The 19,960-nt window shown below is 37.8% G+C and overlaps 1 protein-coding gene across 1 annotated transcript in view; it reads left to right on the top strand.

The window, feature by feature from the left end:
- The window catches only part of LOC125227364 (T-box transcription factor TBX20-like), a 113,217-nt gene that overhangs the window by 73,155 nt on the left and 20,102 nt on the right, over positions 1 to 19,960 (top strand). The window contains exon 4 of the mRNA XM_048131664.1: positions 7,797 to 8,070. Coding sequence (XP_047987621.1) covers positions 7,797 to 8,070 — 274 coding nt within the window. The remainder of the gene's footprint in view (positions 1 to 7,796; positions 8,071 to 19,960) is intronic.

Genomic DNA, 19,960 nt, shown 5'->3' with positions numbered 1-19,960 from the left:
ACAACGAGATTGAGCGACAGATAGCTCGAGACGAGACCCTCATCCACTTGACAAAAGTAATAAAACGAGGAGTTCCATTTCGCACGATTACCCGGGAGACGACAAAACACGTCAAGTGTCAATTTGTATAATTTACAAAGGAATTAAAATGGCGGTTTGACAGATGACAGTTCGCGTGGTTCACGCTTGGACGCGCCGGGGTCCTGTTTTGAGAAGTTTTGCTGGTTTGTTTACGTAGCCGTACTAGATTGACGTATAAATTAGGTTAGTACGTTTTGAATGTTTTAAATAAAGAAACCTTACAGATACATTTACATAGTATAATTTAGCTTTAGGTATCCTTGGCTCTCGAGATAGAGCCTAGATCGAGTAGTAAGAATGATGGTAAAATTTAGGCCGTGTGTATAAAACGATCGACTCAATTCTGCAGTTAGAATCTTGTCATTCAAACAACAATTTATACTTTGCGAAAATTGCAACCGGCTAAGTAATTGCACGGTGGAAGATTGTTTCATCTACTTCACACTGTAACTGGATATTTGTTCGGGATGAGCCGCGTGCCGACGTAACGCGACGCGTGAGTGACAGCTGACGCGCCGCACGCGACAGTAATGTGCGAATGCCGGATAGGACGCGACGCGACGCGACGCGACGCATGGTTGCGCGGACGAATACTATATGAACAATCTTATTAACGAATTACCTTTTTTGTTGATTGATATAAAACACAAGCCTGGATAATCAAATATCATAAAATGTTGACATCTATCATAAATATTAGGTTCACAATATAATAGACGCGTTTTTCATTTTGTCTGACTAGCTCGTCATTTCAGTAGCGGATTAAATAAGAGATCCGTAGGTAACACTAAATCGCATATTCCCCTTTCCTTTTCGTTTTATAAAAATAAAGCAGTCCATCAAATTAATGTTTTTCGACAATGTACCTTTAGAAAAAATAAACAATTTCAAGATACATAAATCACAAGATAGTGAGATTAGTGAGTCCGTGAAACTTGACGCTATACAAATGCATTTCGTAAAATAGCGTATTACTAATTCTTATTTCACTAAGACACTTAATATATATTGGAATTGCCTGTAGAAATTCACAACTTAACACCTTTAGCATTATCATTAAACATATAAATATGCTAATTATGTACCTAGTTGTGAACGGCAACTACGGCAATAAAATAATGATAGCGCCCGGTTTAGAGACAACGTTGTAAAATTATCCATAAATAGTTAAATAGGAATAAATATTAGAAGGTCACGGATAATTGTATGTAGTAATTAAAAATGGATGACTGGGCTTAAGTATCTGTCTGTCGTAAAATCCAGGTTATGCATGCTTTTATTACTGCGTTAACTATAAAATCTAAAGATCTACTTATTGGACGTTATTAATTACTTTTATTTGTGTACGGGCATCATACTAAATCTACTCAATACTCATCAGTGGCGGCGCGTGAAAATTTTCGTTGGTAAAGCCGGAGGGGTTTTTGGCATCTGTTTTGTATGGACTTCTACAGATACTAGAGAATTTTAGGGAACCCGTTGGGAATCGAGTTGTATCGACGCTCCGCCACTGATACTCATACCAGATTTACCCGTAACCGAAATGGACTGTGCGAAAATCGAATTCAGGCTGTTTTTGATTGGGCTACTGATATACTTGTGGCATTAAAATCTGAGCTGATTCATTTGTAAAATAAAATTGTTGTGTATTCCAATTCGTATAGGTGGTCCATCTGTCAGTCCCTCGTGACGAATCGGTTTTTTGCCAGCTCTAAGGTGTTAAATATTTTGGCACAAACGGTCACGGGTATATTTTTATTGTGCTGCGGTTGATGTGTCAGATTTGTGGGTGTTCTAAGTATCCGCCAACAGTTTTACTGGTTTATGAGTTTTTATTATCTTATTTTTTTATATATAATTATTTTAAAGCAAATAAAAACCATATTATAACACCTTTTACTTAGTCGTGACTTCGTATTGCACAACAAGGGATATCTTTCCAAAGGGGCTTATTTCTCTACGAACAACATAAATAAAAAAAATTGAAAAATCACTCCATCGATATACGATTAGTGGGTACTTTCAGTGCGTGTTTTAAATATAATGATAATAATTTGTACGGTTTTAGTTTATACTAAGTATTTATACTTATAGAAAGCTATTAAATGATAGAATTAAGACATCCTCTAAGTTTCAGAAATAAAAACTCATAGCATAGTCTAGACTCTAGAAGCATGATCGATCAATAGAGCTATATTTATGTACAAAGGCCACGCCTGAGTCGACACGATGCGTGCTAATGCTAAACGCTAGCAATTAAAGAATGATGGATAATGCCATAAAACATTTTTTTCCTCTAGAAAGCTGAATACCCATATTAAGCAGTGTTCTATTCCCTGAATTTGTCCTCGCAAATTGGTTTTTTATTAATTATCGGAAGCCAATTAATATGCTTGCTAAACGGGGTCTGGTCGAGCACAGTAATTGTAACAAAAACGCGGCATATTTTAACACTACGATACATAATGATGTCGTAGCGGCGCGCACGCAACGCTGAGGTCATTTCGGTCGCTCAGCGAGCACGGGCGAGAAAGTCCAAGATAACCATCATAAATGCAAACTTAAAATACGAACAGTTTATCTTATGGTTTCGGGAACCATCTTTGTCTAAATTTCCATCCAAAAATAACCTTCGCTTATTCAAGTGCTTTTTTGACCATCTCCGTGTGCCGAGTGGTAGCGTTTATGGAAGGTAGTGCTTTTAATTCCTTTTAAAATGTCAAAATCCTTAATTCAATGTCTAGTGAAATCGCATTGCCGGATGCCTTATTGTCATTTCGTCTTAGTCACACATTCGATAATAGGTGTTGTCAGTGTCCCATCCTAGCCAATACTATTGAATTTGGAGTGAAATAAAATTGTTGTCTACCGCTATTATTATGTTATTAAATTCGAAACATATGCCATTCCATTAGATTTGCGGTAGCAGGCTTATATAACCTACTCGTAATATGAGTTGTTGCAAATCTCGAAATCATGATACACTCCATCCATATAACTGGGTCCATTATAACTGGGTTTTGACCGCAACTTGCAAACTCTATAGAAATACAACCGGGAACTCATCAGCAGTCTACAAAAACTCGACACTACTTTTGATATACATAAGTACAGTTCAATTATACCATATATTCATGAAACCTAATAAACATTTGATTCGAATTCTAGTTCTATTATATACTCGAATGATTTCTAAAGGTTATTTTTAATGTATAATGAAATCAATTGTGTTTGAATATTGTTTATGCATGGAGGTACTTAGATATTTATTATTATGATAAATGAGGTGTAACAAGAATGAAATAATCCATAAAACGGAATTATATGCGCAAGCTGTTTATATACTTTTTATTGCCATGATTTTACGATCTATAAAAATGCTGAGCGTCCGTTATGCGCACATTGAGTACAAGAATGTGTATGTTATGAGAATGTGTATGTGTGTATTACAATGAAAAATGGTAAATACACGAATAAAAATCTATAAATTTCGATATTTCATTTTTTATTAAAGAAAATATAAAACTTAGACGATTATTGTCAAAGTAACATTCGTAGTCTCAATGCCTTTTGTTGCCACTGTCATCGTGTCACTTCTCTATACAATATTGCTCATAAAGTTTACTTTCAGAATTTTACTTTTCACAATTTGACAAATAATCCTACTAAACTAATATGTGTTAAAATATTCAATATAATCAGTGTCGGCAATTAAACGAATACCAACGAACAAAATCGAATGGTGCCCACACTGGGCTATTATAATTATTATATAACTCAGTGGTGTGGTGAGTGGGAGCGCCACAAATATGAATTAGGTATGGGAAGCACCATAAAGGAGAATATTTTTTCTTGATGTTTCGAAATACATTTATTTCTTAATAAGGAAGCATTAGAAAAATAAACAAGCGTCTATAAATTTTTGACGAACGTAATAAATTAATAATGTCGTGTGCATAGGACGAGACATGTTTCGCGCCTCGCACCGGAAGCGGTTGTCCAAGTAATCATTCCCCTTGAATTACCGCCCTCTGGCACTACTGTCGCGGACTGCGGTCTACCACAAACTAAATAAATAATTGCAATACAAATAGTTCTGACCTTGCCTTTGCGGGGACACTTCAATTTATTTTCATATGTAAAGTAAGAAAGTCAAAGGGAGCGTGTATGCGTTCAAAACCGCAAGTTAATATTGACAATGTGGTCGTATAAAAGACTTCAACGATCATTTTTCTTGTGACTTTTCAACGGGTCGGATCGGCAGAGACATTTAAAAAAAATGAGAATTAGTATGTATACATTGTATACAATGTTGCGTATAGGTATGTCTTGTTACTGACGTCTACTCTTATTAAATAGGTACAGCAGTATAGTCTTCTTTGTCTCTTTATTTTCTTGCTGAACACTTATATCGCCGATATGATCATAATATAACGCAATTTTACATGAATGTCTGTACTTTATATTTGTCTCTAGTCTCGGCTACCGTTAATCATTTATAATAAACCATATTGTGACATTGTCTCCGGCGTGGAATTTCATCACTTGCAAGTTCTTAATGCTCCGAACTCGTCCACACCCTACTCGCTATCGCGCGTAAAATAACAGTGAATAATATTTCAAAGTTCGCGCAACTGTGTTCTTTGCTTCTACCATGTGTTTCTGACGTCATGCAAAATGCAGCATGCATAATTTTTGGTTCTAGTAACCGTGCAAACACAGGATTAAAACATTTGAACTTTAGTTTTGACAAATTTACCCATATTCTTCATTTTGATATGTGTTTAAATTGCCAAAACCATGCCATCAGCGCTAGATAACCGAGAATCATCATCATTTCGGCCGTTAATCGCCCACTGCTGAGCATAGGCCTCCCTTCGTGTACGCCACTTATCCCGGTCCTGGGCTAATCTCATTCAGAGGTGCCCGAGTTTTTCGAATGTCCACCCAACAAGCCAACGGATGCCAGGCGCTTCTTACATCCGAAAGCGGCCACCATTGGGTCAACATTTTGGTCCGCCTGCTATCACTACCACTCTGCCTAGCAATATGTCCCGCCAAATTCCATTTGAGCTTGGAAACCGAGAATCAATCCTATGGTTACTAGGTACTTACATTTTTTAGACTTCATTTGTCTTCTACGGAGTTACACCGATGCGTCTTTGGTACAATGAATGTCATTCTCAGTGACGGTTTCGCTATCGAGTAAGGTATTTATGAATTTCAAAGCTCGTGGTATAGGCCCCGTGTTCTATCGACTCCACTGTAGATATTCGGTATTTGTTAAGCTTATCCGAGGGCATCGCGGACCGACGTGTATTAATGAATTATGTAAATACGCCACCGACGGCATGCCAGCTTTATTACTCGTGAAATGCCACTTTAATATCGCAATTGTTACCTTTGTTCCACCAGCATTGACTTTAATTGCTCATTGAAATTAATGGCTAAAGTAATTCTTTTGAAAATTTTCCGTCATCGGCTGATTTAAATACAGACTTGCGGGTCGTAATTTTATTGATTTCTTGTCCGATAAATATTTAATTAGAATAAAGGAAGTACGTGATCATTTCCGGGCCTGTAACCTCATTCAGGACGTCAATTGAAATGGTTTAAATAATTATCAGTGTTCACATGTTTTTGTTTAGTTTTTGTTTTCACCATACTTATTCCGTGCCGTCCAAAGCTTTGACCACTTTGTGTTTTGTGTGTGTGTGTGTGTTCGCATTACAAAATCGCATCTTGTTATGAAATTACCCAACCAAAATTGTCATAGTTGGCAAGTTCATATCCTTAACTTTCTAACCGTTGAAACAACGAGAAACAACTAAGTATCTTTATAGAGGTAGGCCTCCAGCATGCTCCATGAGAGTGTTGACTTGATAGATACCACAACCTCGCCATGTCTGTATAATGCTCAATTGCTCACCCATGGGACCATCTTACCAAGGTCGAGTGATCTAACGTGCTAGGATTGACAAGCATCGAGCTGGTGGGTGTCGCATGGAAGCTGCGTGGATCGATGCTTATCCATGATGGATGCGTCTCATTACACGCGCGCCGTGGGTGGCGTGCGACACTCTCTTAACGACACACTCATAAACGAGGTTGACATTTACGGACTTATTGTCGAACCCGAGATCCCGACTCGATACGGAACCATTCAAAACACACCTTAATACGATTTATTTATGACTAGTGCTTAACTCGCGACAACCTCAATACGCCTGCTTTATCGACGTCGTGCCTCGCGCGGCCTCCGAGAATTTTATAGGTCTCCTATTTATTATTATCATACTTTCTTATAAGAGGGATGACATCGGACCGTGTTTTATGGATGCTAATAATTCTTTCTTTCACTCCCGAGTTTTATTGCTAACACTAAAGAAATTCAATAAATACATTCCGATTATTATACCTAACTCGTTAGTCATGTTTGATGAGTCTTTAAAAATGTGTCATACGCATAAAATAACGGTGGCGCGCGGGTCTGGTTGGGAGCGGCCGGTCGATCGTCGAACAAATTGTTTGACGGTTATCTAATGAGACAAGCTCCGCTTGTTTGGGCGCGGGTCCTTAGAAATGTGCCGTTTAATATTTAATGAAAAAATTAAAGAAACTCCTCGTAAATAAGCAGTGGCGCGATGTTATCGAGTCGCGGGCAGGAAGCGCTTCAGCCCATTTAAGGGTGCATTAAAATCGAATACATCATATTTGTTTGATTTCCTAGTTCGCGTTTCACCCTATAATTATATAAGTCACCGCCCGTGCCCGGATCTTGGCCAGTTTTTGTGGAGATGCATTAATTATCTTTTTTTATTGCGAGCATGTGTTTTGGTCTCGTAAAGCACTTTCGGGCTTTTTGTATTCTTAATGTCTAATTCGGTTTTCGGTCGGTCCTTATGAGGTCATTAGCGCGAGGGCCGTTTTGTTGGGAGCCCACAAATTTATAGTTGATATTTTTATGTTTTATGCCGTTATAATTTGTCGCAATAACGTTAATATTCCGTCCCATTAAACGATTATGGCTTGTATTTTAATTGCAGTTGCATTTTAGACCCCCATAATAAAATATTACAAAGTACCTATACGTATATCTACTTATGTCTTGTAAATTTATAACGGATTCCTTGAAGTTATGTTAGTAAGCTTGGTTGTTGTTTTGAAAGAAATTAACTTGAATTAACTTAAGTATATTACTAATATGACTTTCACGAAATGAAAGTGTTTTGTTTTTTCTTTAGTATTAATGTCCTCATAGGATGGATACCTACCAACCTTATTATTGGGACAGTTTATAGATGGAAGGTACTTGTCAGAATTTTGCAAAACAACCACCTTTCTACTTTTGTACAAATGACCCAAACCATGCTTCCAACAGTTCCAACAGTAAATAATACATACATACATACAATGACGCCTGTATCCCATGAAGGGGTAGGCAGAGCACATGAAACTACTCAAGTCTCAGTGCCACTCTTGACAAATAAGGAGTTGAAAGAAAACGAAACTGTGACATTGCAGTGACAGGTTGCCAGCCTCGCCTACGCCACAATTTAACCCATATCCCACAGTCGCCTTCTACGACACCCACGGGAAGAAAGGGGGTGGTGAAATTCTTAACCCGTCACCACACGGTATACCACTAAGTAATGAGTACCTATTAATGAGTTTTTGTATTGGACGTAGTTGAATGTTGCCATTGTTTGTTCCAGACGTATGTTCCCGACGGTGCGTGTGTCGTTCGCGGGGTGCCGCGCGGAGGCGCGGTACGCGGTGCTGCTGGACGTGGTGCCGGTGGACGGCAAGCGCTACCGCTACGCCTACCACCGCTCCTCGTGGCTGGTGGCGGGCAAGGCGGACCCGCCCGCGCCCGCGCGCCTCTACCCGCACCCCGACTCGCCCTTCTCCGGCGACCAGCTGCGCAAGCAGGTCGTCTCCTTCGAGAAGGTCAAGCTCACCAACAACGAGATGGACAAGAATGGACAGGTATGTTTATGACTTACATCGACAATTCGACATCATTGATGGATACCTACTTGGACTTAGTTTAATTTATCTTTCGTCGGCAAAAAGGTAAAAAACTTGACCAGGCCGAAGAAAACTGCAAAAGCGTGCTAAAAATACAATTTTACTCAAAAACTATTAATATATATTAAAAAAATTTTTTTTTTTATATTTTAGTAACATATATAATTAATGAAATAGTAAGTAGTTAGGTACTTATTAATTTTCCAAATAGAAATATTTATATTTCGCAACTCTATTAGAGGTGAAACACATTACATAGTAGGAACAGTGTAAATGGCACATCTGCGCGGTTGACTTTTTATAGTCTATGATTGCGTCACCAAAATGGCGGCAGTGTCGCGCCCGCTCGCGAGTTTGTAGAATATTCAATCTTAAAATATTATAGACTAGTTTTTTGTTTAATTTACCGATGAAATGTCACACCTTGGCTTTTATTTGATTTCCTCGAGTGATTAGTACAATTTTTAAGCACACAAGAAGGCATTATTCACGTGGAAAGTAAATGCATCACGGCACGTCACTGCACCGCAAGGACCCGGTAAGGACTGACAACGTTGCGGTCCAGTGGACCGCAGTGCGTTGTGTAAAAATTCTCTTAGCAACGTCGCCTCTAGTACGTAGTACATATACCTCAATGGTCACCGATTAGTTTCTCCATGAGTCGAGTTCGTAAGATAACTGTCGCGATGTGTTTCGGTCGGTATCGGTAACCGATAGGTCGGCGGTCTGGTTCCGGAGAGCGATCCCCAATTTGATGTTCCCTGGTATATTTAGAATGTTGCTTTGTGTGAATGGGCTCTAATACTTTAAAACGTATATTATGCAGATATTCTACCAGTCCAAAATAATCCTTTTTCTTATTTAGTACTTACCTAAAATTAGGGCAGGTGATTTCTTTTTATATGGTAGAATATCTTTCACCTCAAAGTTCCGCGTTATGCACAAATGTGAATATCCTATTGTATGGTTTATTTTATAACAAACAATTCGTTGCATACTCAATTTATCTTATGTTTTTCTCGTGACGACATTTTAATTAAGATTATCGTGGGACACAGTATGAACAACATTTTAATTGACAAGTTAATTGTAAGTAGTAAGAAATAACTAGATGACATAAGAATACAGTTACATAATTATACGTCGACTAGTACCTATGCAAAGTGTATAAAGGGTCTTTTGTGTGGATAACGATAACTTTGTTAAATATTGAATATAAATACCTAATTACCTATGTAATTATTTTGTGTGATAACATTTTCTTTAATGTTTGTTATAGGTAAGTTATGAGTTATGAGGACTTAGTTAATGAAGACGTTTATAAAGTTTCCATCTTATTTTCAGACGTCTTTATTTTTAATACACCTAAAAATATCAAATGTGTGGTGAAATTGTAAAAAAAACACATTTTACAAAATGCCATTTAAATAAATAAATAAATAAATATTGGGGACACCTTACACAGATCAACTTAGCCCCAAACTAAGCAAAGCTTGTACTATGGGTGCTAGGCGACGATATACATACTTAAATAGATAAATACATACTTATATACATAGAAAACATCCATGACTCAGGAACAAATATCTGTGCTCATCACACAAATAAATGCCCTTACCGGGATTCGAACCTAGGACCGCGGCTCAGCACACTTCGCTTAACTTCGTACATTTTTGTGTTATGATACGTGAAGAGAAGATATAGTGTTATGTTACTTAAAACATTTCTCGTTTTTAAATCGTTTATACACATTGCGAGGTTTATAAATTATCCGTCAACATGTAATTATACACTGGCCACAGAATTCAATGAAGCGATTTCCTTAACGATAAGACTGAAATTAAAGGATACTTACATTTCATCAGATTTAATGAACGAGCTAGAGAAATGATTGATGTCTACCTAAGTACGGTTACGGACTTTAATTGTTGATCCACTTCCAGCTCATTTTATACTGGACATTTCAGAGTTAAGGTACAAAAATCATTTAAATGATTTTTATATTGCGTGACATTTAGCAAAAATAAAGCTTTTTACACCTACGTGAAACCACTATATTTTTAGAACAACGAATTAAAATGCCAGTGGTGTAACTAAAATCGTGACATTTATATGTTAGGCTCTGAAATAGCTTTAACTCGAATGAAGGTTTAAGTAAAAATAATTCATACATTAGTAAAACAGTGCCCTTTAATAATATGAATAGGTAGAAAATTTCTATTCATAAATAAAAATAACGCAAAAAGTGCCCCAAACCAAACCATTGTCCTGTAATATCATGTTCCTCGTCCTACTTCCTTTTACTTAAGTAGAACTAGTGGAAGTAACTTGTGAAAATAAATATTCTAAGCTCGGGAAAATTAGGTCAATGTATAACCCCATAGCAATTTTCATCGAAATCGTCAAAGCAGTGTACAATTATCCCCGAAATTTTAAATATACATGCCTCGACATTTATAAATAAGTATACATTTATGTTTCACGAACAAAAATAACGCAACAAAGGTCTTCAAAACAGTGTCCTTCAATATCATGTCCCACGGCCTACTTCCTTCACCTTAAGCGGTGGCAATTTATAGAATTATGGGTAAAATTGCCGACGTCGGGACACCTCGGGCGTGCGGAGAGTGTAATGAGTGCTCCAAATGAGTCGCACATGTCGCGCGACAGCCGGCTGTGACGCCGCTTCGGAAAGCTGCGCGTACGCAGCGACAGTCAACCAGTATATCCATAATCTTAGGACACTGTCCTATCATTTTATTCAAATTATTTTATAGGTACAAAGAGGTTTTTATTTAGAGACCCTACCATGTAGTGTAGCAGTTTACATATAATCTTCTTACCTAAAGCTATTATTACTAGATTATTCACATCAAAACATGCGAAAACGGATAAATTGTATTGATCTGCTCAGGAAAATATATGACTATCTGAATAGTCCGGTTATTTGACATTTAGTATCTCACAGTGAGGGGGAAAACCAAACCAAAAACTAACCCTATAGGAAAACTCAATTTAATTATTTTTCAAAATTAATGCGTTTTTGCCGTGTCAAATCAGCAGTTGATCGATTCAAGGCTTGATAAAGTCAAGTATTGATCTGACGCGAACTCTAAATTTTACAGTTGTCATTGACACGAAGTCAGTCAGAGTCCAAGTTATAACAAACTTTTGGTACCGGTTGAGAATAAATGCTTTGAAAATAACATAGCAGGTGCTCCAGCGATGCAAATGTCACTAATACCGTAACCACTCTTGAAAGGACTCTTGAATACTCCGTTACAAATGGAAATATTCCTAACACAGATCCTATTTCAATATTATAAGGACTACTTTTGAATTGAAGTTTAACAAACTGAATAGGTGTTGTACCAATTTGTAATAGACGTTTACTGGCTGCTCTACTTGCTAGGCTTGATTATGTTGCCAATGAATGTCACAGAACAGTGGCGATATGTTAATTAAGAATTAGAGAATGACACTTTGCCGACAACTGTAGAGGCAATTAGCCTATTTAATTAGGCAGTGTATTTCGTTTATTTTATAGATAAGTCATAATGTCAGGAGTGTCGTCAGGACATACTAAAGTTTATATGTAGCAAAGTAATTTCAAAACAAAAATAAATAGGGGTGTGCTAAAAACCGGCCAGGTCTATAGTAATAAACGTAATCTTTCCTGTTCTTTAGGTCGGTCGCCCGAAAGCCAATTAGGTGTTGTTTTTCGACGAGCACCGTCCATCCATCACCGCGCCCCGCCTCTGACGTTCCGTTTCGTTACCCCTTTGTCCTCCACGACCACTACCAAACTGGGCTTTCCTACTTCAAAACACAACTCGCACCTGGGTTTTTTTTAACCAGATCCTTATCAACATTAAATCATACCATTTCTTTTATTCTCAGACTCGTACAATTTCGGTCCCGAACCGTAAAAAGTCTAATTAGCAATATTTTATCAAACACGAAATTCTTGTGGGTCACTCGTTAATATTGGTAACAATGTAGTATCAGCCACGCAACTCGTCACCGCACGCACGGGCCGCACTAATTGTGGAACAAAAACTCCATGAAACCGACGAATTAATCATCGGCCCGCAACTTAACTGCCTGTATTCGAATAATACTAAAATAACTGCCGCATTCATAAGCCTTGTAATTTCTTAACCCTGATGCTAATGCCGGCCTATTTGAGCTTATAGCGGGACCGTAACACGAAGGTAACGAGCCTCCAGGTGCTAGAGTTATTGCGGCTTGATTATGACCATTCAACGACTACCTTGTAGAGTACGTCAAATTATGCATAATGTTAGCAAATATCCTTGTCTTCGCCTATGATGCTGCCCGTTAATAAATGTCATAATTTTATACCATATGATGCTACGAGGAAAATAATAGTGTAGTCATGAGGAAATAAATGCGATAAACAGAAGTAGAGCTTATTCTCCGAGGTATAATTTGCCACGGAGAAGTAGCCTATGTTAATAAACCTATTGCGAGTTTACCTACTTAATCAACTAAACGTTTTAAAACTTCTCTGATTTGTACATCCTCCTATTTTGAGATTAGGGAATCGTATATCATTAGAAAACTACAAGTACATAATTATATGAATGTTTTTTTTTTACTTAGACATGCTTTTTTATTTACAAGATGATTCTCCCCTGGACACGTGACTGTTATTATTGACAGTGTCTAACAGTCACGTAAAAGTAAACAGCGTGCTTCATGTTTTAGCCAGGCTTTTTGTTCCTAAGGTCAGTTCAAATGAAGGGTTAGCTAAAAGCTTTATAATTTCGTGAGCTGGATAGCATGCGGAACTGGCGGCACGAAAGCACCGCGATGACGGACACGATTGTACCGCAGCTATGTGACTAATGTAGGTGAAGTTCACACGTTCCAACTACCAAATATTAGAAATCTCTGGCAACATCCATCGATCAAATCCCATTATATTTAACTTACCATCCAATATGGCATCCTTATTTTATGTGGCAACTTTACCATTGAAATTTACCACAGGTAAAGTTGCCACAGTTGAAAGTGTATATAAATTCAATTCAATTCATTTATTCATAACAAAAGTTACATGTCAATACAATCAATACCATCATATTTACAAAAATTACAATTACATATGTCCATCTTATTTAATTACTATATAACAATTCGATAATACTCACATACAATTATTTTGATTCATAAATTCGTCTATTGAATAAAATGCTTTATTTAATAAATATTCCTTGAGCATATTTATAAACATATTATAGGTTAATTCCGTTGATTTTAGATTATTGGGCAAACGATTATACATTCTAGGACCAATGTACCACACATTGAAATAAATAAATATATTTTTAAAGTATAGGCTATTTATAAAGATGTATGTAATAAGCTATTTCTGTTAAAGTTTCGAGTAAAGTTACCACAGAGGATAAAGTTGCCACGTTTGACGGACTTATGGTTTTTCCCTAAATTCTTATTAATACGAATTACGAATTCGCCTTTACCATATTCCTGTTGTTGCTGAGCCAGAAATAGGTTCCATAACTCATATATTATACGATAATTAATGGTAAGGAGGACGATAAAATCGGAATGAGCGCTGCGGGCCACACGTCGCATAATCACAACCACTTATTTCATTTTTCACACTGGATATTATATCGTTATGTTCTGCCATCCTAGTATTTACTTTGAGTTAAGTAAATGTAACTACGAGTTCATGCAATTATAAAACACTTATCAACGTAGTGGTAACGTCTGTGGTGGGTTATAGCGACAAATGGCTGTAATTTCTTCTGTAATTTACTCAACTTTTAACAAGAGCGTGTTTACCTTGGTGACACAAATAAGTACATATTACACCTTCAAATTTTAAATCCGGGAAAATTATTAATCACATCGATCACCAAATGCTACAGTATTTTATTGGCCGTGTCCTAAAACGTTGGCAATGTTGGCATGGGTTTTATTTTTTAATAGGAACGGTGTAACTTTATGCCGGTCGTTAGCCAAAAGCCGATGCCATTAACGAGGTTGTCGCTGCTGGCTTACATTCTCATCGGCATGGTTGAAAGGGAGAACAAGTCGCATTTAACCTCGTTGGCCCATAAACCAGATTTTTCAAAATTTAAAAGCATAACAATTTGTAAATATTTTCAAGACTCTTATGTCACTTGTCTGAAATTAGAATGAAATGGACCTTAACTAGTCCATTACAACTATGGAGAGGGTTTTGATATTAGTTCTTCAGTATCTAAACAATTTACTAAAGCTCGGCAAGCAATGGTGATGACATACCTATGTCATTGCTGTAATTTGTATCGCTTAGTATGCGGAACGGGACGCTCGTCTCGTCTGAGCTTAACCAGTTTAATGTGAGATCTTTAAATACTAATAGTAGTCTCTACATCACAGCTGCTGGCTTCTTTTGATCCGTTACTTTCATTTAAGCCGAATGAAGCGTGGTATTTTAATGCCTACACCTAAGATACTTACAAGATATAAAGTACACTTCATTAACAATTCGCGTATAATTTATTACAGCATAGTGATTTTGATGACTCAAGTTTACAAGCCAATAAAATTCAATAAAACCCTCACCGTTCTCTTAATGAACGTTAATCATCTTATATTTAGACAATCATTTTGAGTGTTTCATGTTTTTAATAATTAACGTTTTCTGTCAGAGATAAGGTGGTTATTAAAACAAATATCGTAGACAGGTGATTCGAGGCAGTGGTTATGTTATGGGTAAGTGTAATATAAATTAATAAGTTATACGTCGAGGTGACCCCCTGCTGGTTATTAATTCATATTGGTAGTGATGGCACGGGCGAGTTAAATTGTCGGGGTAGCCAGTGTAATATGATCTTCATCCAAATTCTATGGGAATGTTGACATAAGGTGTTCAACTTTGCCTTGATCATATTATATTCCTATGCAAAAAAGTTTTAAACAAAATATGTTCTTTTGTTATTTTGTATTTTAGTCCATTAAGAAAAATGAATCCAATTCAAATTGGAAACAGCAAAGATTGTGACATCTACAATTTGAAGGGCACGGTTTCCAACCGTAACCCAAGCTACCTATTTATTTTTATACTTTAATATATGACCGTCTTATGTTGGATGAATTTTGCAATTTCTTTCCATGTCAATTTGGTCAAAAATACAAGTAAACGTTATTATGCATATTTAAATCTCAATTTTCTACATATAGAACCCTTTACAGTGGTTTACTGGACACTTTGCTCTCTTATGCGTTGGTAATAGCTCCTCAGGTAGGAAGCCCGTACACCTCCAAGTGTCCACTGTCCCACACACTCATATATTAGTATAATTACTATAACGATATATTGATACCTAAAACGCAGGAGTGTAATGTTTGTTGTATCGTCGAGGGTTATATCGTTTATTCTGATTGAAGGGCACTATCTCCCCTTTCATATTTGGAATCATTATTGTCGTGGACTAGATAATCATAACTCAATCAATAACAGTGCGTATTGATTATTTCAAAAATATTATACATATATTTACTACTCATTATTGTATAGGGTAATGGTAGCAATCGTACAATTAATTTTTAGTGCAAAAGGAGTACTAGTCCTTGTATTGGTATTTATTGTAGCAGTTTCGTTATTAATATAGCTATTTAATTACTACTGCAGTACTATATTTCATGTTTATTAGTGTTTTGATGGCAATAAAATTGGCTAAAATGTGTAACAAATACAAATTTCGAATTGCAGGTACAGGTACACAGGTTATTCATTTTTGATAAAAAAAAACCTAACTGGGCAATGTTGCCATAAATTATCTTGCATGTTTATGTTGTAGTAAATAAGAGTTTTATCCACGGATGAGCTAACTCAAATACAGTAAAATGCCGTTATAATGTACTGAGGTATAATAAACACAGTGTTATGAATTAAGTATTTATATAAATCATAATAGGGCAATCGAAATAAAGAGACGTGCTATAAGAGCCTTCACTTACTCAGCGCAGGTCGATTGCAACGTAATGATAAATATTACAGCTACTTAATAATTAAGTCAATATATATCCAGAAATATCTAGAAATAAGTATGAAATCGTGTCTATAAAATTGTGAAATAAGTATAAAATACGTTATTAACCAATAAATCTGAAACGTGCGAGCCCCGCAATCAGTTATGTTCTGTGTGAACTCTTTAATAGTTGTATGCGATCAGGAGTTTACCCCGAGAGCCTGAAGAAAGTAAAAATAAGTCCACTATACAAGGGGAAAGGCAAAAAGTCCGCAATACAATCTTACCGTCCCATCTCCTTGGTCCCAGTGCCTAGCAAATGTTTCGAGGTCGGACTAAACAAAAGACTCCTAAGCTTCTGGGCGCCAAGGAATATAATGTCGGAGAGCCAATATGCCTACCGTCATGGCAGGTCCACCACAGACCTAGTGCGAGAGGTGGTGCGATGCGTGTTGGGCGCGCGCGAGGCGGGACGCCATGTAGCCGTTATCTGTTGCGACCTGTCCCGCGCGTTCGACACGGCAGACCACGCACTCGTCGCCAAGAAGCTGGACCACTACGGCATCCGGGGCCCAGCCACCAACCTAATACTCTCATTCATGACTGACAGAGCGCAGGTGGTGGTTGGTGACGGGGAGAAAGTTGTATCCACAGAGCTACAAAATTTAATGGGTGTCCCGCAAGGATCATGCCTCTCCAATACCCTGTTCAGCATTTTGCTGAACGATTTGCCTAAGGCGATAAAAGGCGCTGATATATTCATGTACGCAGATGACGTCACGGCAGTCGTCAGCACTACTGTTGAACGGGAATTGGAAGCGGCACTAAATGGTGTTATGGAGCAGTTACACCAATGGTTCCAAAACAACGGCTTAGCTCTTTACAAAGAAAAAACCAGCTACATGGCATTCAAGCTAAATGGCCATAAAAGCCCGACAATGAAGGTGTGCGCTGGCGGTGCCCCTATACAGCACGTGACCGGCGCGCGCCTTCTCGGCTTCCACCTCGATAGCGCGCTAACTTGGGAGGCGCACATCGACCAACTGTGCAAGAGGCTGGGCAGTGCGTGCTTCGCGCTACGGCGACTGACAATGACCGCCGGAAAAAGTGCGGTGCGCGAGTGTTATTTCGCGACAGTGCACTCGCTCCTGACTTACGGCGTGGAGCTGTGGGGCCGCGCCTCTGACTGGAGGCGTGTGTTATCTCAGCAAAAGCGCGCCATCCGCGCGATGTCGGGTAAGGCGGAGGATGCCCCGGCGCGTGACCTTTTCCGGGAGTTGAAGATCCTGCCCCTGCCTTGTTTGTTCATTTACCAGGTCTCCATTTTTACACACGAGCACCAAGATATGTACAAGCGCAGGGGCATTAACTCAAACTATAACCTGCGCAGCAATAGACTCCACAATAGGTTGGTCGCCGAGCAGCACAAACTCGCCAAGTCCGAGCGTTCAGTTTATATTATAGGCCCGTCGATTTACAATCGCCTGCCGAACTCGGTAAGAGATGCAGTTTCCACAGCGGCTTTCAAGGTCAGACTTAAGATGTGGCTAACGCAAGAGTCATTCTACTCGTATGACGATTTTTTTAGTCTACCAATCGTTGACAAATTGTAATTTATTAATTAATGTTGTAATTAATAAATGATGCCTTAACAACTCTAAACATACCATACTGTCTGGACATACCATGTCTATTTGATGAGTAGCCCTAATTTAGGGTCTCTTTAACTTTTAACCACAATTGTATACCTTACCTTCATCACAAGAATTAAGTACTTATATGTCCACATGTGTTGGGTTTACAATGTTACATTCAGTAGCTGTAGACCAGGGTTCTCTACACGATTGGAATAAGCCCGGCGAGCCAACGGAAGCGAGCGGCTTTGTGCGCCTTGCTCACTAGGTTTTATTGCTTATAATTGGGCATTTAACCCCCAGCCTGCCTCGTAATGTAACGAAACGAACCCGAGCACATCGCAACCAAGAAAATTATTTAAATCAATTTTGTTTGTAACACTCTCGACATTCTTATTAACCAATTTCTACTATGGCTGGCTAGGGAATTTATACATGTCACGGACAAATACTGTTTTAAATTAAGTCGAACCATTTTTACATTGTGAAAATTCAAACAATGCGTTCGAAATAATAATAATGATTGATTCAAAGCTGCGCTGGAGTTTGAAGGCACCGCTCAGATTTACGGGCAGTTGTCATTCGCCGTGGATCCAAGCGCAGGGTTGTCACCTGTGGAGTATTCAGAAGAGAAGGGAGTATATTTAGGCTTTTGTATTGGAAGGGCGCAAAACGAGTTTTAAAATAGTCTTTTGTGCCTTTTAGGTGGATGTTAGTTAAATTTAAGATTTTTTTGTTTATACGCCATATTTTAACATCCAATGTTTTTTTTTTATGTTTGTATGTATTTTCAATAGGTAAATTTATTTTCTATTCTGTAGTTTTAGTGTATTACTACATAAATATAGGGTTAAAATTATTATGAAATTTAGTTTTAGCATGGGTATATTTTAGTGTAAATTTCTGTAGTAGGTACATTGTATGTGACAACCAGTACCTACTTAAAACACATTTTCTTATTTTATTTCAAGTACCAGTGTCAACCCTAAAGTGGCGGCCGGAGAGGACAGGAGCACTAAACTCGCCATTTTATGGACCCCAACTAAATCGTTTGTCTCATTATTTACTTAACTTCGTAAAATCACTATTATTGCTAATGAACTTTGCTTTTTACACATACCGACGGTTACACTTTTGTTTAGATTAAATTGACAACCTTGGGCAAAGTTGCCAGTTCTTGCGACAAAACAAAGGTGACTATCCTGGGTTGTTTTCTTTTTTGTGAATGTTATTTACTTTTTTTCTGTAAATAATGTTTACTTACAATTTTTACAACTAAGAACGATCGAATGTTGTTTTTTTTATTTATTATATTTCAATTAGTCACACTACTATTATATAAGTTATAACATACACTAGAGAAATTTTGTCGGGTACCACGACGGGCGGGTGGTCTAGTGGTAATGACGTTAGCCGCGTAAGCTGAAGACCCGGATTCGATTCCCGGTTCGGCCACCAGTGGGCCTTGTCGTTTTGTCTTTCGTGTATGATAATATGTATTTCAATTTACAATTTTTGTTATAAATACTATTTAAAGAGCGTGGGTATATCTACTAGTACCTTTTGTTTATAGAAGTTGTAGAGAAAATAGGAATCTTACTGCGTACGTACGTATTTTGCTTTAAGTTTAAATATACGTTTTAATTAAGAGATAGGTATATGTATCTAGTTTCAGTATCAGACGGATGTCCCTATAACATGTAACCATCCATCGCCCATTATAAAAACAGGCATTCATGGAATGTCCACTTGTCCAGCTCGATTCAGATCGCGATCTAGCGTATCTACCAGCCAACCACGATCGCGCATCAATCAAGCCCATAACTGCTTTAGGAAGCGAGACCGCCGCGGGGGGCGCACACCGCACCGCGACATCACATCTCTCACTTCAATTTGTTGCCTTATTTGTTTTTCTCCTCATTTCAAACTTCCTTTTTTTTTAATAATCTTCTCCTTTTTTCATTCCGAGGTGACGTTAACGCGTCTCCCCGACGGGCGGTGACGCTCGTCCGCCTTAAATGACGATTTACCAGTATTTCATCCTATGTCACTCTCTTTACGATCGAGTATTTTATTTGGATGTATTTTACTGCCACCGTTATTATGACGAACGTTATATTACAATTGAGAATTTGAGACGGTTGGGTTACGGTGATAATAAAGGTTTTAACGTGTTTAAGTATTGCATGGGCTTTGATGTAG

Source organism: Leguminivora glycinivorella, chromosome 6, assembly GCF_023078275.1.
Source record: "Leguminivora glycinivorella isolate SPB_JAAS2020 chromosome 6, LegGlyc_1.1, whole genome shotgun sequence".
Taxonomy (NCBI): domain Eukaryota; kingdom Metazoa; phylum Arthropoda; class Insecta; order Lepidoptera; family Tortricidae; genus Leguminivora; species Leguminivora glycinivorella.
This window is presented reverse-complemented; position numbering and strand designations above follow the sequence as displayed.